The sequence below is a fragment of the Mytilus californianus genome, unplaced genomic scaffold, assembly GCF_021869535.1.
Source record: "Mytilus californianus isolate M0D057914Y unplaced genomic scaffold, xbMytCali1.0.p SCAF_9, whole genome shotgun sequence".
In the NCBI taxonomy this organism is placed as follows: Eukaryota; Metazoa; Mollusca; class Bivalvia; order Mytilida; family Mytilidae; genus Mytilus; species Mytilus californianus.
In genome coordinates, this window is record NW_026262745.1 from 99,223,766 (window position 1) to 99,251,096 (window position 27,331).

Below are 27,331 nucleotides of genomic sequence, written 5' to 3' on the forward strand. Positions count from 1 at the left end.
AGAATAAAGGGCAAAATTAGACAGAACAGAGAAAATTGCCTAAAAATTACAGAATACAGAATTGAAGAACTCCCTATCCAGACCCTCGTTTACAGGTGAGCAAGAGGACACAGCAATGAGTTACCTGAATGGACAAAACAATTTTAAAGGAACAGTCCACAGGGTGGACTCTCAAAAAGAATAAAAATCAAATGGATCATCCCTCAAATGTTTCTCCTAGAGCTTTTTGTAGGGAGATATATTACTGTAAAACAACTAATATATGACAGCGATTTATTACAAGTAGAAAAGTAATGCTAACATGTAAAACTTGGATTTTTCCTTATATAAATACAAGAAGAAAATTAGAAATTGCGAAAAAAAAAAACCAATGCAAAGTCATCTAGAAAAAGCTTAACATGAAATAAAATATCCACGAAAAAATAAGTTGGTTTACATTATGTGTGTGATTTCATATAGTAAGGCATGAAAATTGTGTCAAAATCCCAAAATTTAACTTGATTGCTCTTAAATTATTAACTCACCAACAATATATACATAAAGAATAAAAAAAATACATAAAAATATATTTTGGGTCTTAAATTACTCATCAATAACAGATAACATCATCAGGCCACTAAGCCTTCTTCAGTTTCAAAGATTAAGGTGGTACCAAACACCTTGACTAAAATTAATTTACTTTGACCCTTTGACAAAAATGTAAAAATTTCAAAAACTTGAACCACACACTTTATCGGTAAATTTCATTGGACATATAGCAGTTTGACAAACACTAATTTTGATCATTGAGAAGCTTAATATTTCCATAACAATAAAACATGATTAAAACATTCATCTGATTTTTACAGAGTTATCTCCCTGCAGTGTTAAGTACCACCCTATGAAATTATCCCTAAAGATTTGTTTGATCTTAGAAAATATTAAGAAAAAAATTATAAAAAAATAATAAATAAAATTATGAACAAAATTTTAAATAAAATTTTAAACAAACCTATAAATATCATAAATTATCAATAATGGTAAACAGTTTTACTGACGTATATAAGTTATAACATATTCTGGGTAGGCTTGAAATTGATTGTAAACAATAAACTCTCTGAAGATCCAGCCACCATCACCTACAACACTATCACATGCATGCCCACTGCCATGCTCACAAGCCACCTGCTGGCAAGAAGAACATGGAGGTTTCTTAAGGTTACTCATGGCTTTCTGTAGTAGGCAGATCTTTCCTAAACAAACTCTGGCAAGTATCATTTTCTTCTCATCTGCTGATCTATTGTTCCTGGGATCTGTAATACAAGATAGTATGTATGTTACAAAGCTCCAGATAAGATTTACAATTTGGGGTTTTTACCCATAATTTTTTATGTAATTGATTGAAATATTTTTTTCAATTTGGATCAATTCCAGTTCACTCCTCCATCAAAGATCAAATTAGGTTTTTCACCACCAAGCTCCTTAATATATTGGGTTTTACACAAGAACATACTTTTCAATACTACCACGAGACCCTCAAGGAGATAATTCAATAGGCTAAATGGCTTGAGTCTAACTTGGCCACTAAAGGTACTTCACTATTCCAACTCATATCTTGGTTGGGAAGGAAATATTATGAACTGGAGATACAAAAATTGAGCATTGGGCAAAAAAATTAAAGAATTCCAATAAAGACCCAGACTAGCCATTTGTTTGGGTGCTTTAAAAACAGATAACTTATTCCACAACAATTTATTGATTATGGTAAATGACGCAATTGAAAGTGACATGGGTTGGGACTTATATTTGGGTTCTGAGTTGCATGAATTTGGTTTTTATTATTAAAATTACCTCAATAAAAGATTTCTAACTTCACGGTTTGAGAAGATACATTAAAGTAAGATTGCATATTACCTGTGTATTGGTCAGCTTTAGTAGAGCTTTCGGCCATGTAAGTTCCAGTACCAAACATAGCTTTATCCCCTGCCATACGGAAATCTAATCCTTTGGACATCACTGCATCGAAGTTGTCAGCTTTTGTTCCATGAAATAGGTAAACCTCATTGACTTCAGGGTAAATTTCATTTTCTAGGACGGACTGAATATTTTCTGATGTTTTGATTGGTCCTTTTGAATTTGGCAAGTTTTCAAGAGGATCAAATATGTCAATGTCAGATGCCTTGTGAAAGAGTTGTGACCTAAGATGGCCATATGATTCCCACAAATCAATATTTTCAAGTCTTTCTATTTTCTTCACGACAAGTTTTGTGTGACCTCCAAGACCTGCTGCATCACGACCATGACCTACTTTCCCACTTTCCCATGTGTCCTGAACCAAACTTTCAATGGCTTGGTAAACATTGTCCGTTGATTGAATTTCAATTAGTTTAAAATACTTCCCATCTTCAGGTTTACTACTTTTCCACTGCTTTGCTGACTTTACTGAACTGTAATGGGTCCAAGATTTAGGGGGATACAATTCTGTTTGATACATCTTTGAACAGAACTCCTTTGTTCCCTTAACAACTGATTGGCCTCCTGTAGCATTGGAATTTCCTTCTGCTTCAAAAGCCTACAAAAGTAACAATGAATTATAAAAAAAATTCTTATTTAAGGATGTTCGCTACTCTGCTTCAAAATAACAAGCTCTTTAAAAGACTGTTATGAATTGAAAGTATATGAATAAAGGAACTTAAAAAGCTGAAAAAATTGAAGAGTCAGTGTGCATGTTTTAGAGATATATATAATTAGCCATAGAAAAGTTGGCGTGAAATGATTTTCATCATTAAAAAGCAATAACTCCAATAAAGAGTTGACTAAAGATTTCAGTCATTAAACTTATTTGTAGAACATATCTTGCTGACCATTTTGCTTATTAAAGTTTCTATCTATTCATTATGGTTTTTAAAATATTAGGGAAAAATGGTAACAAGAGCGCACATGCTGAAATGTCTCGCCTTCTTTACTAACCATTGATATTATGTTGATAGTCCTAAATATAAAGCTTTACTACAACTATCACATAAACTTAACATGATCCAAGAAAATGAGGTCAAGGTCATATAAACCGAAGGAGAAATACATGTACACCTTACAATCATTCAATACACTAAATATAGTTGACCTATTGCTTATAGTTTCTAAGAAACAGACTTAACCAAGACAAAGTTCAGCAGGAAAACTTAACATTGACCAATGAGCCATGTAAATCAGGTCAAGGTCATATGATATCTGGCAGACAGACATAAACACCTCATAAACATTCCATACATCAAATATAGTTCACTTATCAAAAACAGTATAAGAATAAAAATGGAACAAGACACAAAAAAATTTACACTGAGCAATGAACTGTGAAAATCAGGTCACGGTCAGATGACACCTGCCAGCTAGACATGTACACCTTACAATCATTCCATACACCAAATATAGTAGACCTATTGCAAACAGTATTAGAAAAACAGACTAAAACACAAAAACTTAAGTAAAACCACCAAACCATGAAAATGAGGTCAAGGTCAGATGACACCTGCCAACTAGACATGTACACCTTACAATCCTTTCATACACCAAATATAGTAGACCTATTGCATACAGTGTAAGAAAAACAGACCAAAACACAAGAACTTAACACTGATCAATGAACCGTGAAAATGAGGTCAAGGTCAAATGAAACCTGTGCGACTGCATATAGATCATAAAATATTTCCATACACCAAAAATAGTTGACCTATTGCATATAGTATTAGAAAAAAAGACCAAAACTCAAAAACTTAACTTTGACCACTGAACAATGAAAATGAGGTCAAGGTCAGATGACACCTGCCAGCTAGACATGTACACCTTACAATCATTCCATACACCAAATATAGTAGACCTATTGCATACAGCATAAGAAAAACAGACCAAAACACAAAAACTTAACTATAACCACTGAACCATGAAAATGAGGTCAAGGTCAGATGACACCTGCCAGTTGGACATGTACACCTTATAGTCCTTCCATACACCGAATATACAAGACCTATTGCTTATAGTATCTGAGATATGGACTTGACCACCAAAACTTAACCTTGTTCACTGATCCATGAAATGAGGTCAAGGTAAAGTGAAAACTGTCTGACAGGCATGAGGGCCAGTCTGGACCTTGCAAGGTACGCACATACCAAATATAGTTATCCTATTACTTATAATAAGAGAGAATTTAACATTACAAAAAATCTAAACTTTTTTTTCAAGTAGTCACTGAACCATGAAAATGAGGTCAAGGACATTGGACTGACAGAAACTTCGTAACATGAGGCATCCATATACAAAGTATGAAGCATCCAGGTCTTCCACCTTCTAAAATATAAAGCTTTTAGGAAGTTAGCTAACGCCGCCGCCGCCAGATCACTATCCCTATGTCGAGCTTTCTGCGACAAAAGTCGCAGGCTCGACAAAAATGGTCATCAAAGGGCAATAACTACAATGAAGTCTTCTGACAATTTTAGCCATGTTGACTTATTTGTAGATCTTGTCTTGTTGTTCAATTTTGCTATTAAAGGTTCTCTGTATCTACGTTTTATAGTTTAAAAAATAATAAGCAATAGGGAAATAAGAGTGCACATGCTGAAATGTCTCTCCTGTTTTACTTATGATTGAATGCATGGTGAAAGTCTGTAATATGAAGGTTTTACTATATGAGTATCACATAAGCTTAACATTATCAATGATCCATGAAAATGAAAATGAAGTCACAGTCAGCTGAACAATGCATGACAGACATGTACACCTAACAATCATCATAATCAGTCCATACACCAAATATAGTGGTCCTATTGCTAATAGTACATGAGAAACAGATCAAACCACTAAATCTTAACATTGACCAATTAACAATTAAAATGAGGTCAAGCTTATATGAACCCTGCCAGACAGACATGTACACCTTACAATTATTCCATACACCAAATGTAGCAGCCTGATTATTTATAGTTACTGATAAACTGATATTACAACAAAAACCTATCTTTGACCAATGACCGTGAAAATGAAGCCAAGATCATATGAAACCTGACGGACAGACATGTACACCTTACGATAATTCCATACACCAAATATACTTGACATATTGCTTAAAGTATCTGAGAAATAAACAAAACCACAAAAACTGAACATTGTCCAATGAACCATGAAAATTAGATCAAGGTCAGATGAAACCTACCAGTCGGGCATGTACATCTTACAATCATTCCATATACCAAATAAAGTGGCTTTATTGCTTATAGTACATTTGTATCTGAGAAATAGACCAAACCACAAAAAGTAATCATTGTCCAATGAACAATGAAATTGAGGTCAAGGTCAGATAAAACCTGCCAGTCAGACATGTACACCTTACAATCATTCCATACACCAAATATAGTTGACCAACTGCTTATAGTATCTAAGATACAGACTTGATCACATAACTTTACCCTTATCACTGATCAATGAAATGAGGTCAAAGTACAATAAAAAAACATATAGTTAATGCAGTCGCAGACGCGGCCAGATTTTAATATCTTTGTCTCGCATTTTGCAAATTTGGTTGCAGGGAGACAAAAAATTGGTAAAATTCATCATTTAAGGTCAATAACTCCTTTAAGTAGTCATTTGACACTTTGGACATGAAAACGGTAGGTAGAACTCATTATGAACATTTCTGCCCGTAAAATTTTCTGTACTTATAGCTATTTTCAAGATAAAAGACAAAACTTGCATTCTATGTTCTATTTTTAGCCATATCAGCCATGATGGTTGGCAGGAGGGGTCATCAGACACATTTTTTAACCTAGATACTACAATTAAGAGATAACTGTATTGTATTTGAAGCTTTGCGGACATCCATCAGTAGTTTTACTGTCGCAAATTTAGTTTACCTGACGACGCGTAGCCGAGACAGGTTAACGGGTATTTGCGACAGTAAAACTTCCGATGGACATCCGCAAAGCTTCAAATACAATACAGTTATCTCTATTCTAATGCAAAACAAGTACATAATTCATTTTCAATCATTATTTCAGTGTAACTTTTCATTTAAGAAAATTCCGCGAAAAGATGTTATCTTCTTTGGCCCCTAAACTAGGTGACGTCATAGGTATGCTTCCGGCGTCAAACGTAAACACCGGGCGTTTTCTGGCTTCTTGACCGCTTCAGAATGTAATAAAATTTGATAAAAAGAAGATTTCTAGGTTCAACATGTGAGTTGTTTGCTTATTATTGTAGAAATTACATGTCAATACATTCCGCAATTCAAAATGTCGGCTTCCTTAGTTACAGACAAGGAGATAGAGAATTTTACGCTTACTGTCATCCAATCAGAACCATTGATACAAAATAATTGCATTAGAATAATGATTATGGCCAAGTATGGTTAACATTGCCCAAAACGTTTCAGTTGAGTAAATTCTGGTAAAAGTCAGCAAACGACAACGACGACAACAGATGCAAAGTGAGAGAAAAGGTAGATCAACCTATACCCCCCCACCCCCATTTAGAGCAGGGTATAAATACATAGAATTAAAGCTTGGCTAAATCAAGTCACAATGTAGAAGAAATACCTTTGCAATATTTTCACAGTTAGAACCGTACACTACAATGATAACAGATGATACAGATGATGACATGTTGTTAGCTGTGAAGTCTCGTATACCATCAAACATTGCCTCGGCAGACAGCTTGGCTGGGTAATGTCTGTATCTTGTACCTAGGCATGGAAACGCAATGGAAGTCATACTGTTAGTGTGTGCTGTGTCTAAACAGGTCTTCACCATTTCTTGAATAGACTGAAAATAAATTAACTTATATTAAACCTAAAAAGCATTCTTACAGATTTTTCTTATAATGCTTATGCTGTATATGTACTGATTTTGTGTCATGGATGGATACCCAGTATTATTTGTTTTTTATTATGGAAGTGCTATTGGACAGATTTAAAAGAAATATTTTACAGTTACATCTTATCAATAGTCTTTTACTTTTTCTAGTTTTCTGTTCCTAATATCAGAGGCAGTCTAGTCCCTCTCCCGACCCCCCCCCCCCCCCCCCCACCAAACCTTTATGGAGCTACATATCTTTTTCAAATCCCGGATCTGCATCTGAAAATCCATTTTATATAGTAAGCCTATTTCAATGTTTTGGGATTTCGTCTTGTCCTTATTTTTACCTTTTTTGATTCAGACTTGTCCTGATTTTTAAAATCCCCTATACAGCTATGGTAGACTTGTTTACACTTTAAATTGCCGCCAGATGTCACTGCAACTTGTCCAACTTGTACACCATTAGGATATTTGTTTGTGCATTCTGTCTGTAAGGAATTGCCACCAACAGAAACCAGTGTGTGAGACAGGGAACCTTTATCCAACTTCAGCTGAGAATTGACACTGTTCACAATCACATCAACCTGTAAAACAAAATGTGAACTTCTGAAAATCTCAGTTCTTCTTAGAGTTATTGCCCTTTGATCATAGAACTCAATATATTAATTTACATCTTGTATCATAGATGCAAAGTTTTTAATGTCTGAAACTGCATGGTGCATCATTTCTACAAACCATTTTTTACCTTAATTGTATTTGTCAAAATCTTTCAGAATTTTGGGTCCTAAATGCTCTTCAACCTTGTACCTTTTTTTGCCTTTTAACTTTTTTCATTCGTGCGTCACTGACGAGTCTTTCAATTAGTAGATGAAAGGCATGTATGGCCTCAATGGGTCTTTTAATTTGTAGATGAAAGGATTATATGGCATAAAAAATTGTACTACTTTTTAATAGGATATAATTTTTTTCTTCAAATCCAAAGGTTGGTTCTTTCCTGGGCACTCCACTTTCCTCCAACAAAAAAAACTGGCTGCAATGAAACAGCCTTTAGTGTTAAAAGTGGCATTCAAACAAAACCAATCAATCAATCTTCAAATCATGTGATTCAAGAAGTTCGTTTTTTTTTCTTTATTTCAATATAAACTAGTACTATTGTAGTTTAAATTTTGTGGGTATGAAATGTAAATTTAACTGTTTCAATCAGAGTTTACCATTAATGCATAGCAAATCTAAGAAAATGGTTTCTTAATTTAAAAAAGACAACTACATAGGTGTCTACTCTTTCAAAAAAAAAGAAGAAAAAAAATTATCAACAAGGAAAGAAATGGTTCTCAGTAGCATAAATCATGCATTTAATTAAGTTGTTATGACTCAGTTTTTTTTTTTGGCTAGTCATATTTTGCTTGTTAATATCTTCTGTGTGTATACTCACATCTTGTTCTTGCATTTTGTCTATTTTGACCTTGACACTTGTGTTTCCTATCTGAGTAGTAAATACATCTCTGCACTGGACAGCTAAAATCCAAATTAAAAAGAAATTACTACTCTTAGGAAGTTTTGATGTTTAATATGAATAAAAGAAGTGTGGGGCATACCCCAATGAGAATTTTAATTATATTTGAAGAAAGTCATTGTGAAGAGCGAACATAATTTAAAATGTGTCCTAAAATCGGGAGTGCAGTTTTGCTTAATAACAATATATCAAAATACTGTAAATTCAGAAATTATTGCGTGCATTTATTATTGTGATTTTGTCATTTTAGACAAAAATGCGATTTTAATTTTTGCAATATTGAGAAAAATCCTGTTTAATTCATATAAAAATTTTCAAAATGCGAGTTTAAATTATTGCGATTATAACCCTGTCGCATTTTTTGCAATAATAAAAACATCGCAATAATTTCTAAATTTACAGTACTGTATTCCCTCTTTTAATAAAATATTTTGTATGTGCCTGTCCTAAGTCGGTAGCCTGTAACTCAGTGGTAGTCATTTGTTGATGTATATCAATCATATTAGTTTTTCGTTTATTAATTGCTATATTCAAAAATCAAGAAGTCATTTTGTTGTCTTTTATATCTTGCAATGCAATATGGATTTGGCTTATTGTTAAAGGCTGTATGGTGACCTACAGTTGCTACAGTAATAAGCCTTGTAAAGTCCGCACTGGTGCATTGTCCGCAACCCACTTCTTGCCACGTGAATTCATGAAAAAACTTTTTGTAACTGCTTGAAAAACTTCTAATGAAACTCTCATAATTTCAAACGGTGTTTAATTGTTTGTGGTAATTTCACGGAAAACTTATATTCAATCATAAAGTAGAAGTTGAGAATACTTTTAAATGATTTTAGACCACCCCAGGAGTGTTAACACAAGTTAAAATCCCGAATAAACAATTGAGAAAGTTGTTTTTCATATTAATGGGAAGTTCGTATAGCATGTATAAATTAAAATTATTTACGGTGAGAGTGTGCGGAAAATCCGTACCTCATACTTACTTCTAGAATACGACTGTGAAACTAAAACAGTTCCATTCTTTACATTGTAATGCGTAAGCTGGTTCCTGGTTGATTTATATACTTTTTTCATTCCGGTAAAGAATGATATAAGTAAAAGTATACATGAGAAAAATCATGTAAAAACTAGGATATAACAAAAAGTAAAGAAAAACTCTACCTTTAATAACAGTTTCCTTTTTTTATTTAGCTATATAATTTACTTACATTGATTGATAAAAGATCTCCATCTCTTTACTTCAGCAATGAAAGCCTGGAAAGTACGGAAATATCTGATAATCACTTTAAGCCAGTACAATAATTTATTTTTTTACCCTCCAGTTATCAACAGACAGGTATGGAATACTTGTATATTATGTACTGTGAAAGTACTTTTATTCATGGGGAACCAATTTTCGTGGTTTTCGTGGATGGCTTTATCCACGAATTTAAGTGTCCAATGAAATATAACAACTGTTGTCCAAATCAAGAAATGAAAAGATTCCCATGTAGGTTTGACTACTGATATGATCTACAGAATACATTGAATATCGGCAAGTCTGAGAATACTATAACAGTAGTCTCAGTGCAAATGCACTATTAACTACAACTGCAGGCAGGATTATACCCATTTAATCTTTAAAAACCTAAACTGTACAACTTCTGATCTTTTAATTCTCATAAAAAATATTTTTGATCGATGAAAGTCAGATTTCCAGTGATGATATGCTATGATAAAGTGTTCATTTTATATCCTCATAATTCTTGTACGGGAAATAACAATTTCATGCTGGGCTTGCTTTTGATAAGAATTAATCTTACAATTCAATGTATATTTGTAGCATTTGTTTATGTAACTGTTTTCTTTAAGTGACATGTTTATGGCCTAATTAACACCTTTGATGGTCTTTAATCTGTTGATCACTCGATCTCAGGTTAATGAGTGTCATCACTACACGGGTGCAACAATTTAAATGTTTACTTTGCAATTTCCTTCAATCGAGACAATTTGTAATATTCGTTTCTAATGGCTTCAATTCTACACACTATTTGTTTTTCTTTTAGAAAACTAAACTCCACGAAAATAAAAATCCCCGAACATGTAACTTTTGCTCTAACCACGAAAATTGATAACCACGAATTAAAGTACTTTCACAGTATGTGAGATAATATCCGAAGTCAACATTTCATGATTGAAGGTCTCAATTAAGCAGGCATGCAAAACTTTTAAAGACCAATGAAAATAATTTGTACAATTTTGTTACCAACAGTTTTTAACTATTGTTTCAAAGTTAATACCTAACATTAACAACACTAAATGTTCATAACAGTCATCATATTGAGGAAGATTGATGAAATTTATCAAAGTGTTTCTTTGAAGATGATACAGTTTACAATGAAAAAGAATGTTAATTGAAGGCAATTGCACACAAGTTATAGGTGAGCTGAAAGAATAAATAACAAATGAAACTGCAAGCTACTGCTCACTGATGATACCCCCGCCCACCCAGGAATTTGTTGAGTGATGAATCTGAAAACGCATCACATAGTATAGCAGCTTTATATAAACCCTGAAACCAAATTTCAGAAATCCTTGTATTGTAGTTCCTGAGAAAAATGTGACGAAAATTTTCAACTAGGCTATCATGTGTAAAATTATACAAGTGTTCGGTAAACAGGAAGTTGTTGAGTGATGAATCTGAAAATGCATCACACGGTAAAGCTAACTTATATAAACCCTGAAACCCAATTTCAGAAATCCTTATGATGCAGTTCCTGAGAAAGATGCGACGAAAAATATTCATGGGACGGATGGACTGACTGATGGATGGACTGATGGATGGATGGATGGATGGATGGATGGATGGATGGATGGACAGACAGACAGAGATAAAACAGTATACCCCCACTTTTTTAAAGCAGGGGAAGAAAAACATACATTTAATGTCCTTTGGTCAGAAGAGTGAATGACAAATCTGATGTCAGTTATAGAAGTATCCGTGTGGTTCTCAAAGTATTCTTGGATGTTAATACATTTAGATTTAGCTGCCGCTCGCTTGGGGAACCTGAGGTAACCAGTGGTCAATCCGGGAAAAGCCATTGATGTCAAACCTCTACTGTCCATTTCTGATAGGCTTTTCTGTATAAATGATTTGTGGACCTGAAATTGTTCAATATGTGTGATTATGTATGTAACATGTTGTAGGGGGAATAACTCTAACTTCTATTTTTACATTATTTAGCATGGACCATATATATGGTTACAAGAGTGCAATTATTCATAATGCATGTTCAATAGGGTACCAGTGGTGTTCCATATTTTATTTCTCGAAGACTTCACTAACTAGGAAAAAAACGGGGAGCAGTTCCTGTTAAAAGACATGCCAGTGTTGCATAACAACCAAAAAAACATATATGGTCATGTGGCAAAAATATACTTAAAATGCAGTTGAAAAACATCGTCTATTTTTTTTCGCTTAATGAAAAAGGCAGATTTTTAATGGCTCTGACATGGAGAAATTGAATATATTTTCTATACTTTGTACAATGTGAATTTGTTTTTCTGGATTTTTTAAACCTAATTGGATATAAGCTTTCGATTAAAAGTAATTCAAATACTGTATCATCCAATCAGAAGCCGTACAAGATTCTATGCTGAGTACCATCTTGGGGTAAAAAACTTGTCAGTAAAATGTAAACAAATAATTGCGCTCTTGTAACCATATGTGAAAAGAATAAGAACAGCTGAGACATAGTATTTTAGAGACTGCAATTTGTCACTTTTTATATTTAGTGCAAAATTATCTCATTGGCAATCGTACAACTTATTCGTTATGAAGAAAATATAAATACTAGTTGATTTTCTACTTTAAAATCTCTGATTACCAGAATAAATTCTTGTTAAGAATGTTTTAACTTTGTTACTTTTGTTTTTATAAAATTATCTCCCTTTACAGGCCGCTATGATTATTTTTTATTACACAGTCACTAAGTAGTGACTTATCTAATTTGAAATCACTGCTTTGATTCATTAAATTGGAGAACCCTTTCATTATTGGTTTGATAAGCCCCAAATTGGTTTTCCCTGCTTTGAAAAAATTCTTTAGGTCTATATCTTTACAAGTCTAAATTGAAAACAACGTTCAAACCTATGATTGCGTTGGATAAAAACCGCAATTTTTATATGTGTGCATGTAAAACAAATTTCTAGGTAGAGGGGGTCTAAATACAGCACAAACAACATTTTCCAAAAGACCAAAGTAGTGAAAAAGTATATTTTAACAAAACGCATTTGACTAACAGGTCGAACAACGGATGTTCTTAAACCCTGCTGACTGCCATTGGCGATTGCCAAATAAATTGATCACCAGTACAAAATGGATCTAAATATTAATTTAATACCAAACAGAAAACAATAAACTTGTGGAAAAGATGGTTTAGCACAAACATGAGGTGCACAAATTTTTATACACCATATCCGGATTTCGACAATTAATGTCTCTTCAGTGATGTTAGGGATCGAAACGGTATTTGGAAGGCCATATAATTTACCTCAATTTAGGATAGACTCTTGAATTTTAAAGAGTCAAAATAGGATGAACGGATCATATAAACCCGAAGGAAAATATAATACAAGCCCAAACGGAAAAATATAAACAAGTCTAAATTGAAAACAACGTTCAAACCTATGATTGCATTGGATAAAAACCGCAATTTTTATACGTGTGCATGTAAAACAAATTTCTAGGTAGAGGGGTCTAAATACAGCACAAACAACATTTTCCAAAAGACCAAAATAGTGAAAAAGTATATTTTAATAAAACGCATTTGACTAACAGGTCGAACAACGGATGGCTGACTGCCATTGGCGATTGCCAAATAAATTGATCACCAGTACAAAATGGATCTTAATATTAATTTAATACCAAACAGAAAACAATAAACTTGTGGAAAAGATATATATATATATATATATAATTCAAGTCTTTCATTTTCCTGTTTAGGTCCATGTTTTGCCATTTCCCAATTTAAAACATTTTGTTAATAAAAAATCTATATTTTTTATTTACAGAGTGCAAATTTCAAAAAAGTATACTGATTATCTTTTGTTACTACTTTTAAAATGTTTTCTTGTCACAGAACATGGTATCCATGACACATATTTGATAAGTTCTGAAAAATTTACTAAGAACTTTTATGGATTTGGGACATTTTAGAGCTTGAAAAATTGTAGATACACTGTAGGACAACCATAGCTTGAAATCTGTCTGTATATATCTATTGTTGGATTGCCATCTAATTGGAGCATACTCTACATTTCCCCTATCCATATACATACCTGTTTTGAATTTGTTTCACTCCATTTCAATAAAGATGTATGGAAGACATTCTGACATTTCAGATTACCTCCCCCTGTTATGGCGACTTCACCAGCCTGTATCCCATTTGGATATTTCTCCTTGCACTCTGTCTGTAAACTGTTACCGGCAGCTGTTAGTAGTGCTTTAGAAGCTTTACCAGCATTCAAGTCTAACTTCTTTGATGTGCTGTTCAGAATAACATCAACCTGAAATTCAAAAAGTTCAATGTTTCAACATGTGATTACTTGACACATAAGAAACTTAAACTGTTTCAGTAAACATGTAAACATGAATTCAAATTGGTGTGAGGTATACAACTACATATAAGACAGCAAACCAGTGACACAAAAAACAATGTCATCTAGCAGCCAACATAGGGTCTTCAACAATAGAAAACTGCCTTACAAAATGCCAAGGGTTTATTATCAATTGCACAAAGTCAAGAAATTTAGCTAGCTTAGTCTGGGAAGGTGAACTCAAGTGTTCTTGAAGGGTAATTAGTTCATGCACCACTAAGAAACCCTGTAGTCTGAAATTTTAATGAGTCATAAAATTTATAACCTAACATGTACTAGTTTCCCACTATCACATTTCTATGTTCAGTGAACGATGTTTTTTGGGTCAAACCTGTTATTCATCATTACATTTAAAGGGTTTAATTCATAATGAACATTAGTTTCATTTTTCATTTCCTATCGTTAATTATCCATTTTTAGATGGTGACGTTCCCTTGTCACCATCTTACGGTGTTTATATATCTCAACTTGTACGATTAGCTCGTGTATGTAACAATGTTTTAGATTTTAACGAGAGAAATTTATGTATTACTGAAAAATTATTACACCAGGGTTTTCGATATCACAAACTAGTCAAAACATTTACTAAATTTTATCATCGGTATAAGGACATCATTCGTAAATATAGCTCAACATGCAGACTTCTTATACGTTCAGGTATTTCACATCCAATTTTTTATGGAAATATTCTTTATAAAGCACAAAAATGTCAGTATTCACCTCTGAAGCTAACAAAACCTTTAAATATACTTATTAAGAAGGGATATAGTTACGATACTGTTGTCAGGTCATTAAAGATTGCATATTTTGGCGTTAATATTGATTCACTTATAGGGTCTTTGCATTGGCACTAAACACATTTATTTAATAAAATGCTCCGCAGGGCGCAGCTTGATACGACCGCAGAGGTCGAACCCTGAACAGTTGGGGCAAGTATGGACACAACATTCAAGCTTGATACAGCTTTGCATTTGGATTGTGATTAAATATTTGACACAGCATAGGTTTCTGACACAGAATGAATGTGGTCTAAGAACTTAAAAATTTTAAATTGGACATTCACCTATTATGGTCCAATATCCAAAATCTAAATACATGGTTAGATTCAGCATATCAAAGAACCCCAAGAATTCAATTTTTGATGAAATCAAACAAAGTTTAATTTTGGACCCTTTTGATCTCAATGTGGACAAAGTTGATAACGGGGCCCAAAAATCAAAAATCTAAATACATGGTTAGATTCAGCATATCAAAGAACCCCATATATTCAATTTTTGTAGAAATCAAACAAAGTTTAATTTTGGACCCCGATTTGGACCAACTTGAAAACTGGGCCCATAATCAAAAATCTAAATACATGTTTAGATTCAGCATATCAAAGAACCCTAAGAATTCAATTTCTGTTAAAATCAAACTAAGTTTAATTTTGGACCCTTTGGACCTTAATGTAGACCAATTTGAAAACGGAACCAAAAATTAAGAATCTAAATACACGGTTAGATTCTGCATATCAAAGAACCCCAATAATTCAATTTTTGATGAAATCAAACAAAGTTTAATTTTGGACCCTTTGGACCTCAATGTGGACCAATTTAAAAACGGGGGCCAAAAATCCAAAAACTAAATACACGGTTAGATTCAGCATATTAAAGAACCCCAAGAATTCAAGAATAAAACCCCATTGAAATTGGTCAAGAAATAAGCAATTTATACGAAGTATCTTCTTTTGCACAATACTGTGCAATTAAATATTTCTTGCTATTGCCCAATACTGTACAATTGACAATTTCTTGCTATTGCGCAATATTGTGCTATTGGATATTTCTTGCTATTGCGCAATACTGTGCAATTGAAGATTTCTTGCTATTGCGCAATACTGTGCAATTGAAGATTTCTTGCTATTGTGCAATACTGTGCAATTGAAAATTTCTTGCTATTGCACAATACTTATTATATAATAATTTACACATCCTGTTTGGTGTGTATCTCCTACCATATCATTATTATTTGCTTTTAAATATAAATCAGAAATAACTAACTTAAAATGGAAAATTTTAAAAGAAAAAAAAAAGGAAGAAAAGAAAAAAAAGGAAAAAAAAAAAAAAATCCCCCCCCCAAATTTTTTGAACCCCCTTATGATTCATCACCCCCAAACTCAATCCCAGCCTTCCCTTTGTGGTATGGTACCTTGCAGTACAATTTCAGAGAGATCCATACACTTGAACACAAGTTATTGTCTGGAAACTAGAAAAATGTGTTTTTTGGCCCCTTTTTGGCCCCAAATTCCTAAACGATTAGGGCAATTACCCCCAAACTCAAACCCAGCTTTCCCTTTGTGATATGGAACCTTGTAGTACAATATCAGAAAGATCCATATACTTACACACAAGTTATTGTCCTGAAAATAGAAAAATGCTTGTTTTTTGCCCCTTTTTGGCCCCTAATTCCTAAAATATTGAGGCAATTACCCCCATCATCAATCCCAGCCTTCCCTTTGTAGTATGGTACCTTGCAGTACAATTTCAGAGAGATCCATACACTTGAACACAAGTTATTGTCTGGAAACTAGAAAAATGCTTATTTTTGGCCCCTTTTTGGCCCCCAATTCCTAAACGTTTCAGCAATTACCCCCAAACTCAATTCCAGCTTTTCCTTTGTGATATGGAACCTTGTAGTACAATTTCAGAAAGATCCATACACTTACACACAAGTTATTGTCATGAAACTAGAAAAATGCTTGTTTTTTTGCCCCTTTTTTGGCCCCTAATTCCTAATATTTTAAGGCAATTACCCCCAAAATCAATCCCATAATTCCTTTTGTGATATGGAACCTTGTGGTACAATGTCAGAGAGATCCATACACTAACACACAAGTTATGTCTGGAAGTTACAAAAATGCTTATTTTTGGCCCCTTTTTGGCCCCTAATTCCTTTACTGTTGGTACCATAACCCCCAAAATCAATCCCAACCTTCCTTTTGTGGTATTGAACCTTGTGGTAAAATTTCATAGAGATCCATTCACTTAAACTAAAGTTAGAGTGCGAAAACCAATGTGTCTTCGGACGACGCCGGACGACGCCAGACGACGACGACGACGCCAACGTCATACCAATATACGACCACAAAAATTTTTTTGCGGTCGTATAAAAACCAGTTGTTGGCATGACACAGGTTATGTTCTTCTCATATATGTTATGATGGTATGATACTAAACCCCTAACGGGAAGGATTGTGCCTGATATTCATATGATGAAGACATAATCTTTCAATCAGTTTAATTAAAGTCTGGAGCTGGCATGTCAGTTAACTGCTAGTAGTCTGTTGTTATTTATGTATTATTGTCATTTTGTTTATTTTCTTTGGTTACATCTTCTGACATCAGACTCGGACTTCTCTTGAACTGAATTTTAATGTGCGTATTGTTATGCGTTTACTTTTCTACATTGGCTAGAGGTATAGGGGGAGGGTTGAGATCTCATAAACATGTTCAACCCCGCCGCATTTTTGCGCCTGTCCCAAGTCAGGAGCCTCTAGCCTTTGTTAGTCTTGTATTATTTTTAATTTTAGTTTCTTGTGTACAATTTGGAGTTTAGTATGGCGTTCATTATCACTGAACTAGTATATATATTTGTTTAGGGGCCAGCTGAAGGACGCCTCAGGGTGCGGGAATTTCTCGCTGCATTGAAGACCTGTTGGTGACCTTCTGCTGTTGTCTGTTCTATGGTCGGGTTGTTGTCTCTTTGACACATTCCCCATTTCCATTCTCAATTTTATTAGTTTTAAGTCAATGTGACTACATTTAAAAAACTTGAACCAGCTAATACTAACAGACAGACAAAAAGACAGATGGATAGACAGACCAGAAAACTTGATGCTCCTCTACTTTTCTAAGTTGTGCAAACAAATCTTGTTATTATAAGTCACAAGGTTATCTCTGTAAAATTCATATAGAAATAAGATTAGAGCCACCATGGTAACCTTTTTTGTACATTTGGATTTCAATAACTTTTGGCTTTGAGGATATCCGATGAAAGTAAAACAATCCAGGAGCATCTGACATACACAATGAAAAATTTACCATCTGTTAAGGATGTTTGCTGCTATTGTTTTTCACTTTTTGTCAAATTATTGGAATCCTCTTGTTTACCTGCTAACCCTACTTTTAGTTCATAATTTTTTAACATATATAGTTTAAAAGCCATTTTTGAAAATCCTTCAAAATGCTTGTTATTTTTTCAGTGTTTTTTTAAAGAAAAGGGTGCCTATGTTCAATGTATGAAAAATCTAGAGGGAATCATTTCCCGCCAAATTTTCAATTGATCATATCCCAAAAACAAGGACATGGAAATGTCATTTTTTTCTGTTATTTAAGTTCCATTATTTACTTGCTCTTGATTTGTAAGTCATTTTGAAATGGAGGAGAGAACATCCTTAAGATCCATAATATATTTTTAAATATTTCTTGCCTGTTGATTAGAGACATCCCCCTCAACAACTGATATTGTTGTTCTGCCGACTGTTATTGATACTTTGACAGTACCTATAAATAGAATTAAATTGTTAAAAATTATCACAAACAATATTCACTTAAAACTTTTTATCTCTTATTCAAGAAAAGTGAATCTAAATGTTTATATGCAAGCATTCTGACCATGGTATATTATGTGATATGTCGTTTGTTGGCGTGGTTCATAGGTGTTTCTCGTATTTTATATAGATTAGACCGTTGGTTTCCTGTTTGAATTGTTTTAAACTAGTCATTTTAGGGCCCTTTATAGCTTGCTGTTTGGTGTGAACCAAGGCTCCTTGTTGAAGGCCCTACTATGACCTATAATTGTTAACCTTTTTATACATTGTGACTTGGATGGAGAGTTGTCTAATTGGCACTCATACCACATCTTATTTATTTTGTTATTGTGTATAGTTTTCTGTTGTTTTTAACTGTTATATAAGTAATCTCATTGGCAATTATCAGCCAGGGATACCGGTTAAACAAGTCATTACTTTTTATTTTATATATACCTCATATATGTCAATATAGTTACTTTAAATTTCAATAGAAGCATGGACTGCATGAAGATTTTATGAACATTTACATTATTTTACTACATAAAATTGAAAGAGATAATTAAAACTGATAAAGTTGATTGGACTTCAACTTCATCAAAAACTACCATGACAGACGGACGGACGGACGAACAGAGCGAAAAACATAATGCCCCTCTACTATATTAGGTGGGACATAAAAACATTAAAACCTGTATGAATGGACACCTCTGTAAACAAATATTTTCAAAGGTATCTTACATAAGTAATATTTAAAAGTGAATTATTTTAAATGAAAGAACCTTAGTGAGCGTGCTCACATACCCCACGTCACCACATTGTCATTGGAGAAATAAAATAAGTGTAAGAAAAAAAAATTGTATCAGAAAAAAAAATTGAATCATAATTTCTTGTCAATATGCAAATCTACATAGTATGTCCTTATTATCTACACAGTTTCATGAAATTCTGTTGTGTGGTTTGTGAGGAGTTGCGATGACAAAAGGTTGCAGTAGTATATTGGGCAAATAAGTTCAAAGGGGCGTAACTCCTGGAAAAAAATTGAATCGTAATTTCCTGTCGATATGCACATCTACGTAGTATGTCCTTATTATCTGAAAAGGTTTCATGAAATTCTGTTGTGTGGTTTGAGAGGAGTTGGGATGGCAAAAGGTTGCAGTAGTATATTGGGCAAATTAAAGAACCTTAGTGAGCACGCTCACATACCCCACGTCCCCACATTGTCACTGGAGAAATAAAATAACTGTAAGAAAAAAAAATTGTATAATTTCTTGTCAATATGCAAATCTACATAGTATGTCCTTATTATCTACACAGTTTCATGAAATTCTGTTGTGTGGTTTCAGAGGAGTTGCGATGACAAACTGTTGCAGAGGTTAATTGAAGCAAATAAGTTCAAAGGGGCGTAACTCCTAGAAAAAAAATTGAATCGTAATTTCCTGTCGATATGCACATCTACGTAGTATGTCCTTATTATCTGAAAAGGTTTCATGAAATTCTATTGTGTGGTTTGAGAGGAGTTGCGGTGACAAACTGTTGCAGTAGTACATTAAAGTAAATAAGTTCAAAGGGGCGTAACTTCCTGTCGATATGCACAACTACATAGTATGTCCTTATTATCTAAAAAGGTTTCGTGAAATTCTGTTGTATGGTTTGAGAGGAGTTGCGATGACAAGAAACAAGACTGACAGACTGACGGACGGACGGACGGACAGACAGATGGACGGACAGACGGGTCAAAAACATTATACCCTCCGCAACTCGTTGCGTGAGGTATAATAAACATACTTATATACCGGTAGGTAATTTTGAAAAGCTACGTGTTAAGTTATGCCCCCTGTCTGATCATAAAATTGAGAATGGAAATGGGGAATGTGTCAAAGAGACAATAACCCGACCATAGAGCAGACAACAGCCGAAGGCCACCAATGGGTCTTCAATGCAGCGAGAAACTCCCGCACCCGGAGGCGTCCTACAGCTGGCCCCTAGACAAATATGTATACTAGTTCAGTGATAATGGACGTCATACTAAACTCCAAATTATACACAAGAAACTAAAATTAAAAATGATACAAGACTAACAAAGGCCAGAGGCTCCTGACTTGGGACAGGCGCAAAAATGCGGCGGGGTTAAACATGTTTTTTGAGATCTCAACCCTCCCCCTATACCTCTAGCCAATGTAGAAAAATCAAACGTACAACAGTACGCACAGTAAAACTCAGTTTAAGAGAAGTCCGAGTCCGATGTGAGAATAGGAAACAAAAGAAAATAAACAAAATGACAATAATGCATAAATAACAACAGACTACTAGCAGTTACTGACATGCCAGCTCCAGACCTCAATTAAACTGATTGAAAGATTATGCCTTCATCATATGAATATCAGGCACAATCCCTCCTGTTAGGGGTTTAGTATTATACCGTCATAAAATATATGAGAAGAACATAACCTGTGTCATGCCAACAACTGGTTTTAGAATAAATATGTTTAATTCCGATGCAAAGACCCTATAAGTGAATCAATATTAAAGCCAAATTATGCAATTTTTAATGACCTGACAACAGTATCGTAACTATATCCCTTCTTAATAAGTCTGTTTAAAGGTTTTGTTAGCTTTTGAGGTGAATACTGACATTTTTGTGCTTTGTAAAGAATATTACCATAAAAGATTGGATGTGAAATACCCGAACGTATAAGATGTCTGCATGTTGAGTTATATTTGCGAATGATGTCCTTATACCAATGATAAAATTTAGTAAATGTTTTGACTAGTTTATGATATCGAAAACCCTGGTGTAATAATTTTTCAGTAATATATAAATTTCTCTCGCTAAAATCTAATACGTTGTTACATACACGAGCGAATCGTACAAGTTGAGATATATAAACACCATAAGATGGTGACAAGGGAACATCACCATCTAAAAATGGATAATTAACGATAGGAAATGAAAAATCATCTCTTTTGTCATAAATTTTTGTATTAAGCTTCCCGTTAATGATATAGATATCAAGATCGAGGAAAGGACAGTGGTCATTGCTATTATTAGCTTTATTTAAAGTAAGTTCAACAGGATAAATTTCTTTAGTATACATACTGAAGTTGTCGTTATTGAGAGCCAATATATCATCCAAATATCTAAAAGTATTGTTAAATTTTTTGTATCAGATACCACATTTTCTTTTTTTTTCTTATTTAAAACTGGTTACCTGCAAAGAATGTACTGGTATCCCTTTCTGGATCTTCATCTTCACTTGAATCCAAATTGAAGGAATTATCCAGAGAACTACATGTATCATCACTGTCGGACATTTTACTGCTGAAAACAAAGAATAACAACCCAATTAATAAGTAAATGAATCAAAAAGAATAAAAAGAGATGTTGCATGTGAAAATCAAAATCAAAATAATTAGCAAGTTACCTGTATTAAGAGACTACTCAAGGGAAAAGACTAAAAATGTATTACAATATAGGTGGTCTTTCAATACAAGTCCACACATTTGACTCAAAGAAGGAACCATAACTGTGCATATATTTTTTGCACCTGCTTATAAAATTGAGAATGGAAATGGGGAATATGTCAAAGAGACAACAACCCAACCAAAGAGCAAACAACAACCGAAGGCCACCAATGGGTCTTTAATGCAGCGAGAAAATCCCGCACCCGGAGGTGGTCCTCGGCTGGCCCCTAAATAAAATTGTGTGCAAGTTCAGTGAAAATAGACATCACACTAAACTCCAAAACATATATATGAACTAAAATTAAAAAACATACAAGACTAACAAAGGCCAGAGTGAACATAAAACTGTAATGGTCTCATATGCATCTTCACTGTCATATGTATTATATCAAAACCGAAAAAAACTGCATTTAATGAAATAAAATGTTTTTTCCTTGCTTGCTTTTATGTATTCTTTTATGTTTTTGCATTGTATTTTACGGTATATTACAAGAACAGTTTCTGGTTAAACTAAGACCACTGTCTCTATATAAAACACTCAAGGGTGCATAACTTTCATATATTCTTCCAGCAACTTTTATTTGTAAACATAATAAATGGCATGAATGGTGTAACTTTATACCTAAGACATATTTATTTTTACGAAAAAAAATCAATTTGGTACTTTGAAATACAATGAGTAGTTCAAATTAGCGGTGGTCCAAGGTCTGTGACCTTCCATTTTTGGATTCTTACCTTACCGCTGGAATAGTTAGCTACACCAGATGGACTATTATTTCTTGCAGATTGAAAAAAATCCAAAAGTATTTTGAATAAAATCTATAAATCTAGTATTATAAACAGCTGCGCCATGAGGGCATGATATGCCCGTTGTCTTGTGCGTGAATTTTTATGCGATAATCATAAATAGTTTCTGACATACGGCGCCACATGCGAAAACCCCCCTTTTTAAAAAAAAATAAATAAATATCTCTAAAGTATAATTTTGAATCAAAACCAAAAAGTAAACAGATCTTTAGATTAATATTACTAAGAAGTGTGTAAAATTTTAAGCAATAATCATATATCGTTTTTGAGATACGCCGCGACATGTGAAAAACCCCTCCCCCTTTTTTTACAAAATACTCAATAACTCAAAAATAAAATTTTGAATCATCACCAAAAAGTATACAGATCTTAAGATTAATATAACTAAGAAGTGTGTAAAGTTTTAAGCAATAATCATAAATTTTTTTTGAGATACGGCGTGACATGTGAAAAAAAACACACACCTGTTTTAGTTACTAATTCCCGTAACTCAAAAAGTTTTAATCTTATTTTCACCAAAAAGTATACAGATCATTTGACCATCATAAGAAACAACTATGTAAAGTTATCTATTTGGGGGGACCTCTTCAAACAGAAAACCTGATGAAATGGGGGATACTTTGGGGGTGACTGATAAAATTTTTTTACATATAAAGAGTAAACAAATAAAATATGAAAAGCAGTAAACTTAAATTTTCACAAAGTTTTAATTCAAAAAAAGAACAGACCTAGCTTAGATACCATCTTTGCCAAAACATTGGATGCATGGTTTTTTTCAGATACTAGCATAAACAGAAATCAACACACAATGAGAGCTTTGGAAGGGTAAGCATCAATTGAATGTTTAAGTTCACTTAAAATTGGACCTTCTATATCTAAGAATATAGGACCTTTCAGTCTTTTTGCTCAACTGGACCTTCCATTGCTTAAAGTAAATTTGAACCCCTGACAATATATATTCCAATCATTTTCAAATTTACATCTAATTTCTTTACTCATTGTCTAGACAACAATGGTTCTTATGCATCCTTTGCCTTCAAATATTGGGCTTTGAGGGTTCATAATGAAGGTGATTCTGAAATTAAAACTGAATAATAACAAATACAAATGTATCATTAAAAAAGTTTAAGACCTATAGTTGACCTGCCATCTACAGTCAATAAGATATAAAAATTTGAGTCAACATCCCTAAACAAAATGATACCTCAAGGGTGACTGGGGAAAAGAAAGCTGGTATCAGAATGGGGACAATAAATCCAATGCCTCATTAAGAGAGAGTGCCACGCTTTCTGCATGTTAAGAACCCTTGCAACACCTCTTTGAGGGCACCTGTTGCAAGGTTAAATTTAATTCCTGTCCCTATAAAATATAAACTCATATAGATACCAGGATTAAAAATTTCTACACAGACGCAAATTATGTCCACAAAACACTAATCAGTGACACTCAAATCAAAAAGTTCAAAAGGCCAAATAAAGAACAAAGTTAAAGATCAAGCATTAAGGACCCAAATTCGGAAAGGTTTTGCCAAAAACAGCTAATGTGATCTATTCCAGGGGAAGAGAATCCAATAGATTAGAATTACTGTGGATTCATTTATTTTCGTGGGTATCAATTTTCGTGGATTAATGAAAACTTGCATATTCGTGGATATTTGATTTCGTGGTTTTGTCAATTTCTGTATGCAAAGTCTATTGAAAATATGTTATTCGTTGAACATTTGAATTCGTGGATCATCTGTACCCACGAAACCCACGAAAATTGGTATCCAACGAATAATAATGAATCCACAGTAGTAATACCAAATTACTAATAGAAGTTGGTAGATATACTAGAATACCTTTAGAACAGAGAATTTGTCCACTATGCAAGGATGGAATTGAAGATGAATTCCATTTCCTCATTAAATGTAAAGCTTTAGAATTTAATAGAAATATACTCTTTTGTAATTTAAGTGATATAGTTCCATCTTTTGTTAATATGTCTGAACAAGATAAATCTAGTTTCATTTTGAAAAGTAATGATACTGACATTTGTACTGTATGTGTAGCTGGAATATGCGATATGTATGATTCAAACATTCATTTAAAGCAAACATAATGTTGTTAAGAACTGTTGTAGTATTAAAGCGTATTGTTATAGCTTGAAGTGATAATATAGTATGAATAACACCTCCACGCAATGTAGATATAAAATATGTGTCTCTTATCATTGAGAAAACATATCTCTGTATATTTGTTTTTTGTTTATTTTTGTCTGTTTTTGTATTTGTATTTTGTAAATGTCAGCTGGTATCATTCCTGTATTGGAATTTACACCAATAAAGTTATTTGATTTGATTTATAAAAAAAAAAACAGTTAATTTATAATTGTGACCATATTAATGATAGAACACAAGACAAAGTGCTGTATACTGGGCTGGTGATACTTTAAGGGAGGAAACCTCCACCAGCAGTGCCATCCACCCAGTGATGTCATCATTAAAATTTTGTTGTTAAAATATATCCTCATTTTTCTGTGGTATTCCAAATTTCCCTTCCATGTCCAGATCGACCCCTATTGAAGACCTATTGTGTTTATTGTAAACTTGTTCTCCTCCTGTACATTGAAAGATAAATTTGCCACTGGATTTAAAGCAAACAAAAATCAATCATTGGTACTTAGGGACAGGATAATTTTTCTAGCCTCCCCCTTTTTTTCCAAAATCCGTTATTTTTTTTATTTTCTATTAATTTCAATTATTTTTGCATTTTTCTCTATTATACAAACATAAATATACTACAAATAACTTGTACGTATATTTGCTATCTAGTATCAACTAGATATCATTGAGATTGGAGCCATCTCTGTAGGCCCTGCTGTGAATAATGTGTGGTAAAATTTTGTATCTTTATCATTGGACATGGGGTTGTCAACTGACACCAAAGTTTTGGACCTAGACCTTTGACCTGGGAAGTTGTACATAAATTATGACACACCCTCTGGTGTTGGTCAAGTATAAACTTTGAAATCATAACAGTTCTCAAGATATAGAGCAGACACGATCTTTATCATAGGACATGGGGTTGTCAACTAAAACCAAAGTTTTTGACCTTGACCTTTGACCTAGGAAGTTGTACATACATTATGACACACCCTCTGGTGTTGTTAATATACATGTCAAGTATAAACTTTGAAATCATCGGTTCTCTAGATATAGAGCGGACACAATTTGTTACGGACGAATGGACAGACGGACAGACTGATCACTATAGGCCGTACACCATTCATCGGGGCCCTAATTATCAGTGACCGCTGTGGATAGTAAACTTGGAATTGATAGTAAACAGCTAATACAAGTTATTTGTATTATATTTATGTTCGTACATAATCATCTGTATTGTCATCAAATATAATGTGTATGACTGATGGCAGTTAAACTTACATTGTAACACTCGTTTGATGTCGGCAAAATATTTCGATGTCACAATTATTTAAAAGAATCAATGTAATAATCAGATTGTTTTTTATACTTTTTCCTGTGTAAGCTTTTTGAATTCTTAAAAGTGACCGATTTTAGTAGACCTAAGCATGCACCATTCCGTTGAAATAAGAAATCCAGTATAACTCTTTGTTTCTATATATCGATAGTGAAAGTAAAGATATCTTTGAAAGTGAAAGTTAAAAGTAGAAAGTGAAATCTTTCTGATTGTTGTTTCATGATGCTACTGTAATGTAAGAAAGATGTACTGTTTGTCATACCATATTATTCAATCCTGTTCATCTGGATATAAAACTTCCTTTCCTTCAGTTTTCTGTTGCTAAAAATAATTTATATATTTTGCGGGATATACATTACATGATAAAATAGGTATTTATTATTACCGAGCTCGAACCAAGATCGACGCACAATTAACGTTGTTTCCAATCTTGAGTATATAAATTATATGTTTTTGGCATCGATCATTCATCTTTTTTGTGAATGCTTTGGGTTTTGTTTTTCATTTTAATAAAAATGTCCGATTCTTAGTTCCTTGAGAAAAAATTGAGATTTGTTCAAGAAGGGTAGTGAAAAAGGTAAAAAAAAATACGACAAGCATTGTCTTCTCTTTTCTTGTCTTCATGAAAATCCTGCCTTTTAAACGACACCTATGGTTTCAAAGTAGAGTAAACGATGTTAGCATCCGCTAAAAAGTTATTTAAGGAACTGGTCATTTGCAAACTGAAGTGGGAGTGGGGGGAAATTGAGGGGGGTGGGTGGGGGGGGGGGGCTTTTGGGGAATGGAAAAGGGGTTCAATTTAATAATACTTAAATGGGGGCATCGTAAAGTCTTAACAAGAGTTTAGCAATTCATAATTTCAAATATGCAAAAACTATAGCTAATTTGAGGGATACTTTAAATCAATAATATCTGACTATTCAACAGAAGCGTCTAACACTTGATTCATATGCCATATCTATAACTATAGTGTTATAGCTTTTAGCTTCACACTTTATTTCAATCAAGGATTTGTATAGTAAGACTATAAAAATCCTTG

General features: G+C 33.4%; 1 protein-coding gene across 1 annotated transcript; it reads right to left on the reverse strand.

Annotated features, from left to right (window-relative positions):
* Nucleotides 1–920: 920 nt before the first annotated feature.
* On the reverse strand, nt 921–26,639 carry LOC127716651 (protein mono-ADP-ribosyltransferase PARP15-like). The gene is made up of 11 exons (XM_052222897.1): nt 26,555–26,639; nt 21,754–21,863; nt 18,442–18,515; nt 13,657–13,884; nt 11,257–11,478; nt 9,546–9,591; nt 8,254–8,336; nt 7,169–7,405; nt 6,564–6,788; nt 1,894–2,551; nt 921–1,292 (listed from the first exon to the last, which is right to left on the reverse strand). Exons 2-11 carry the CDS (start codon nt 21,854–21,856, stop codon nt 1,030–1,032), a joined length of 2,139 nt encoding a protein of 712 aa, XP_052078857.1. The 5' UTR covers nt 21,857–21,863; nt 26,555–26,639; the 3' UTR covers nt 921–1,029.
* Between the last annotated feature and the right edge of the window lie 692 nt (nt 26,640–27,331).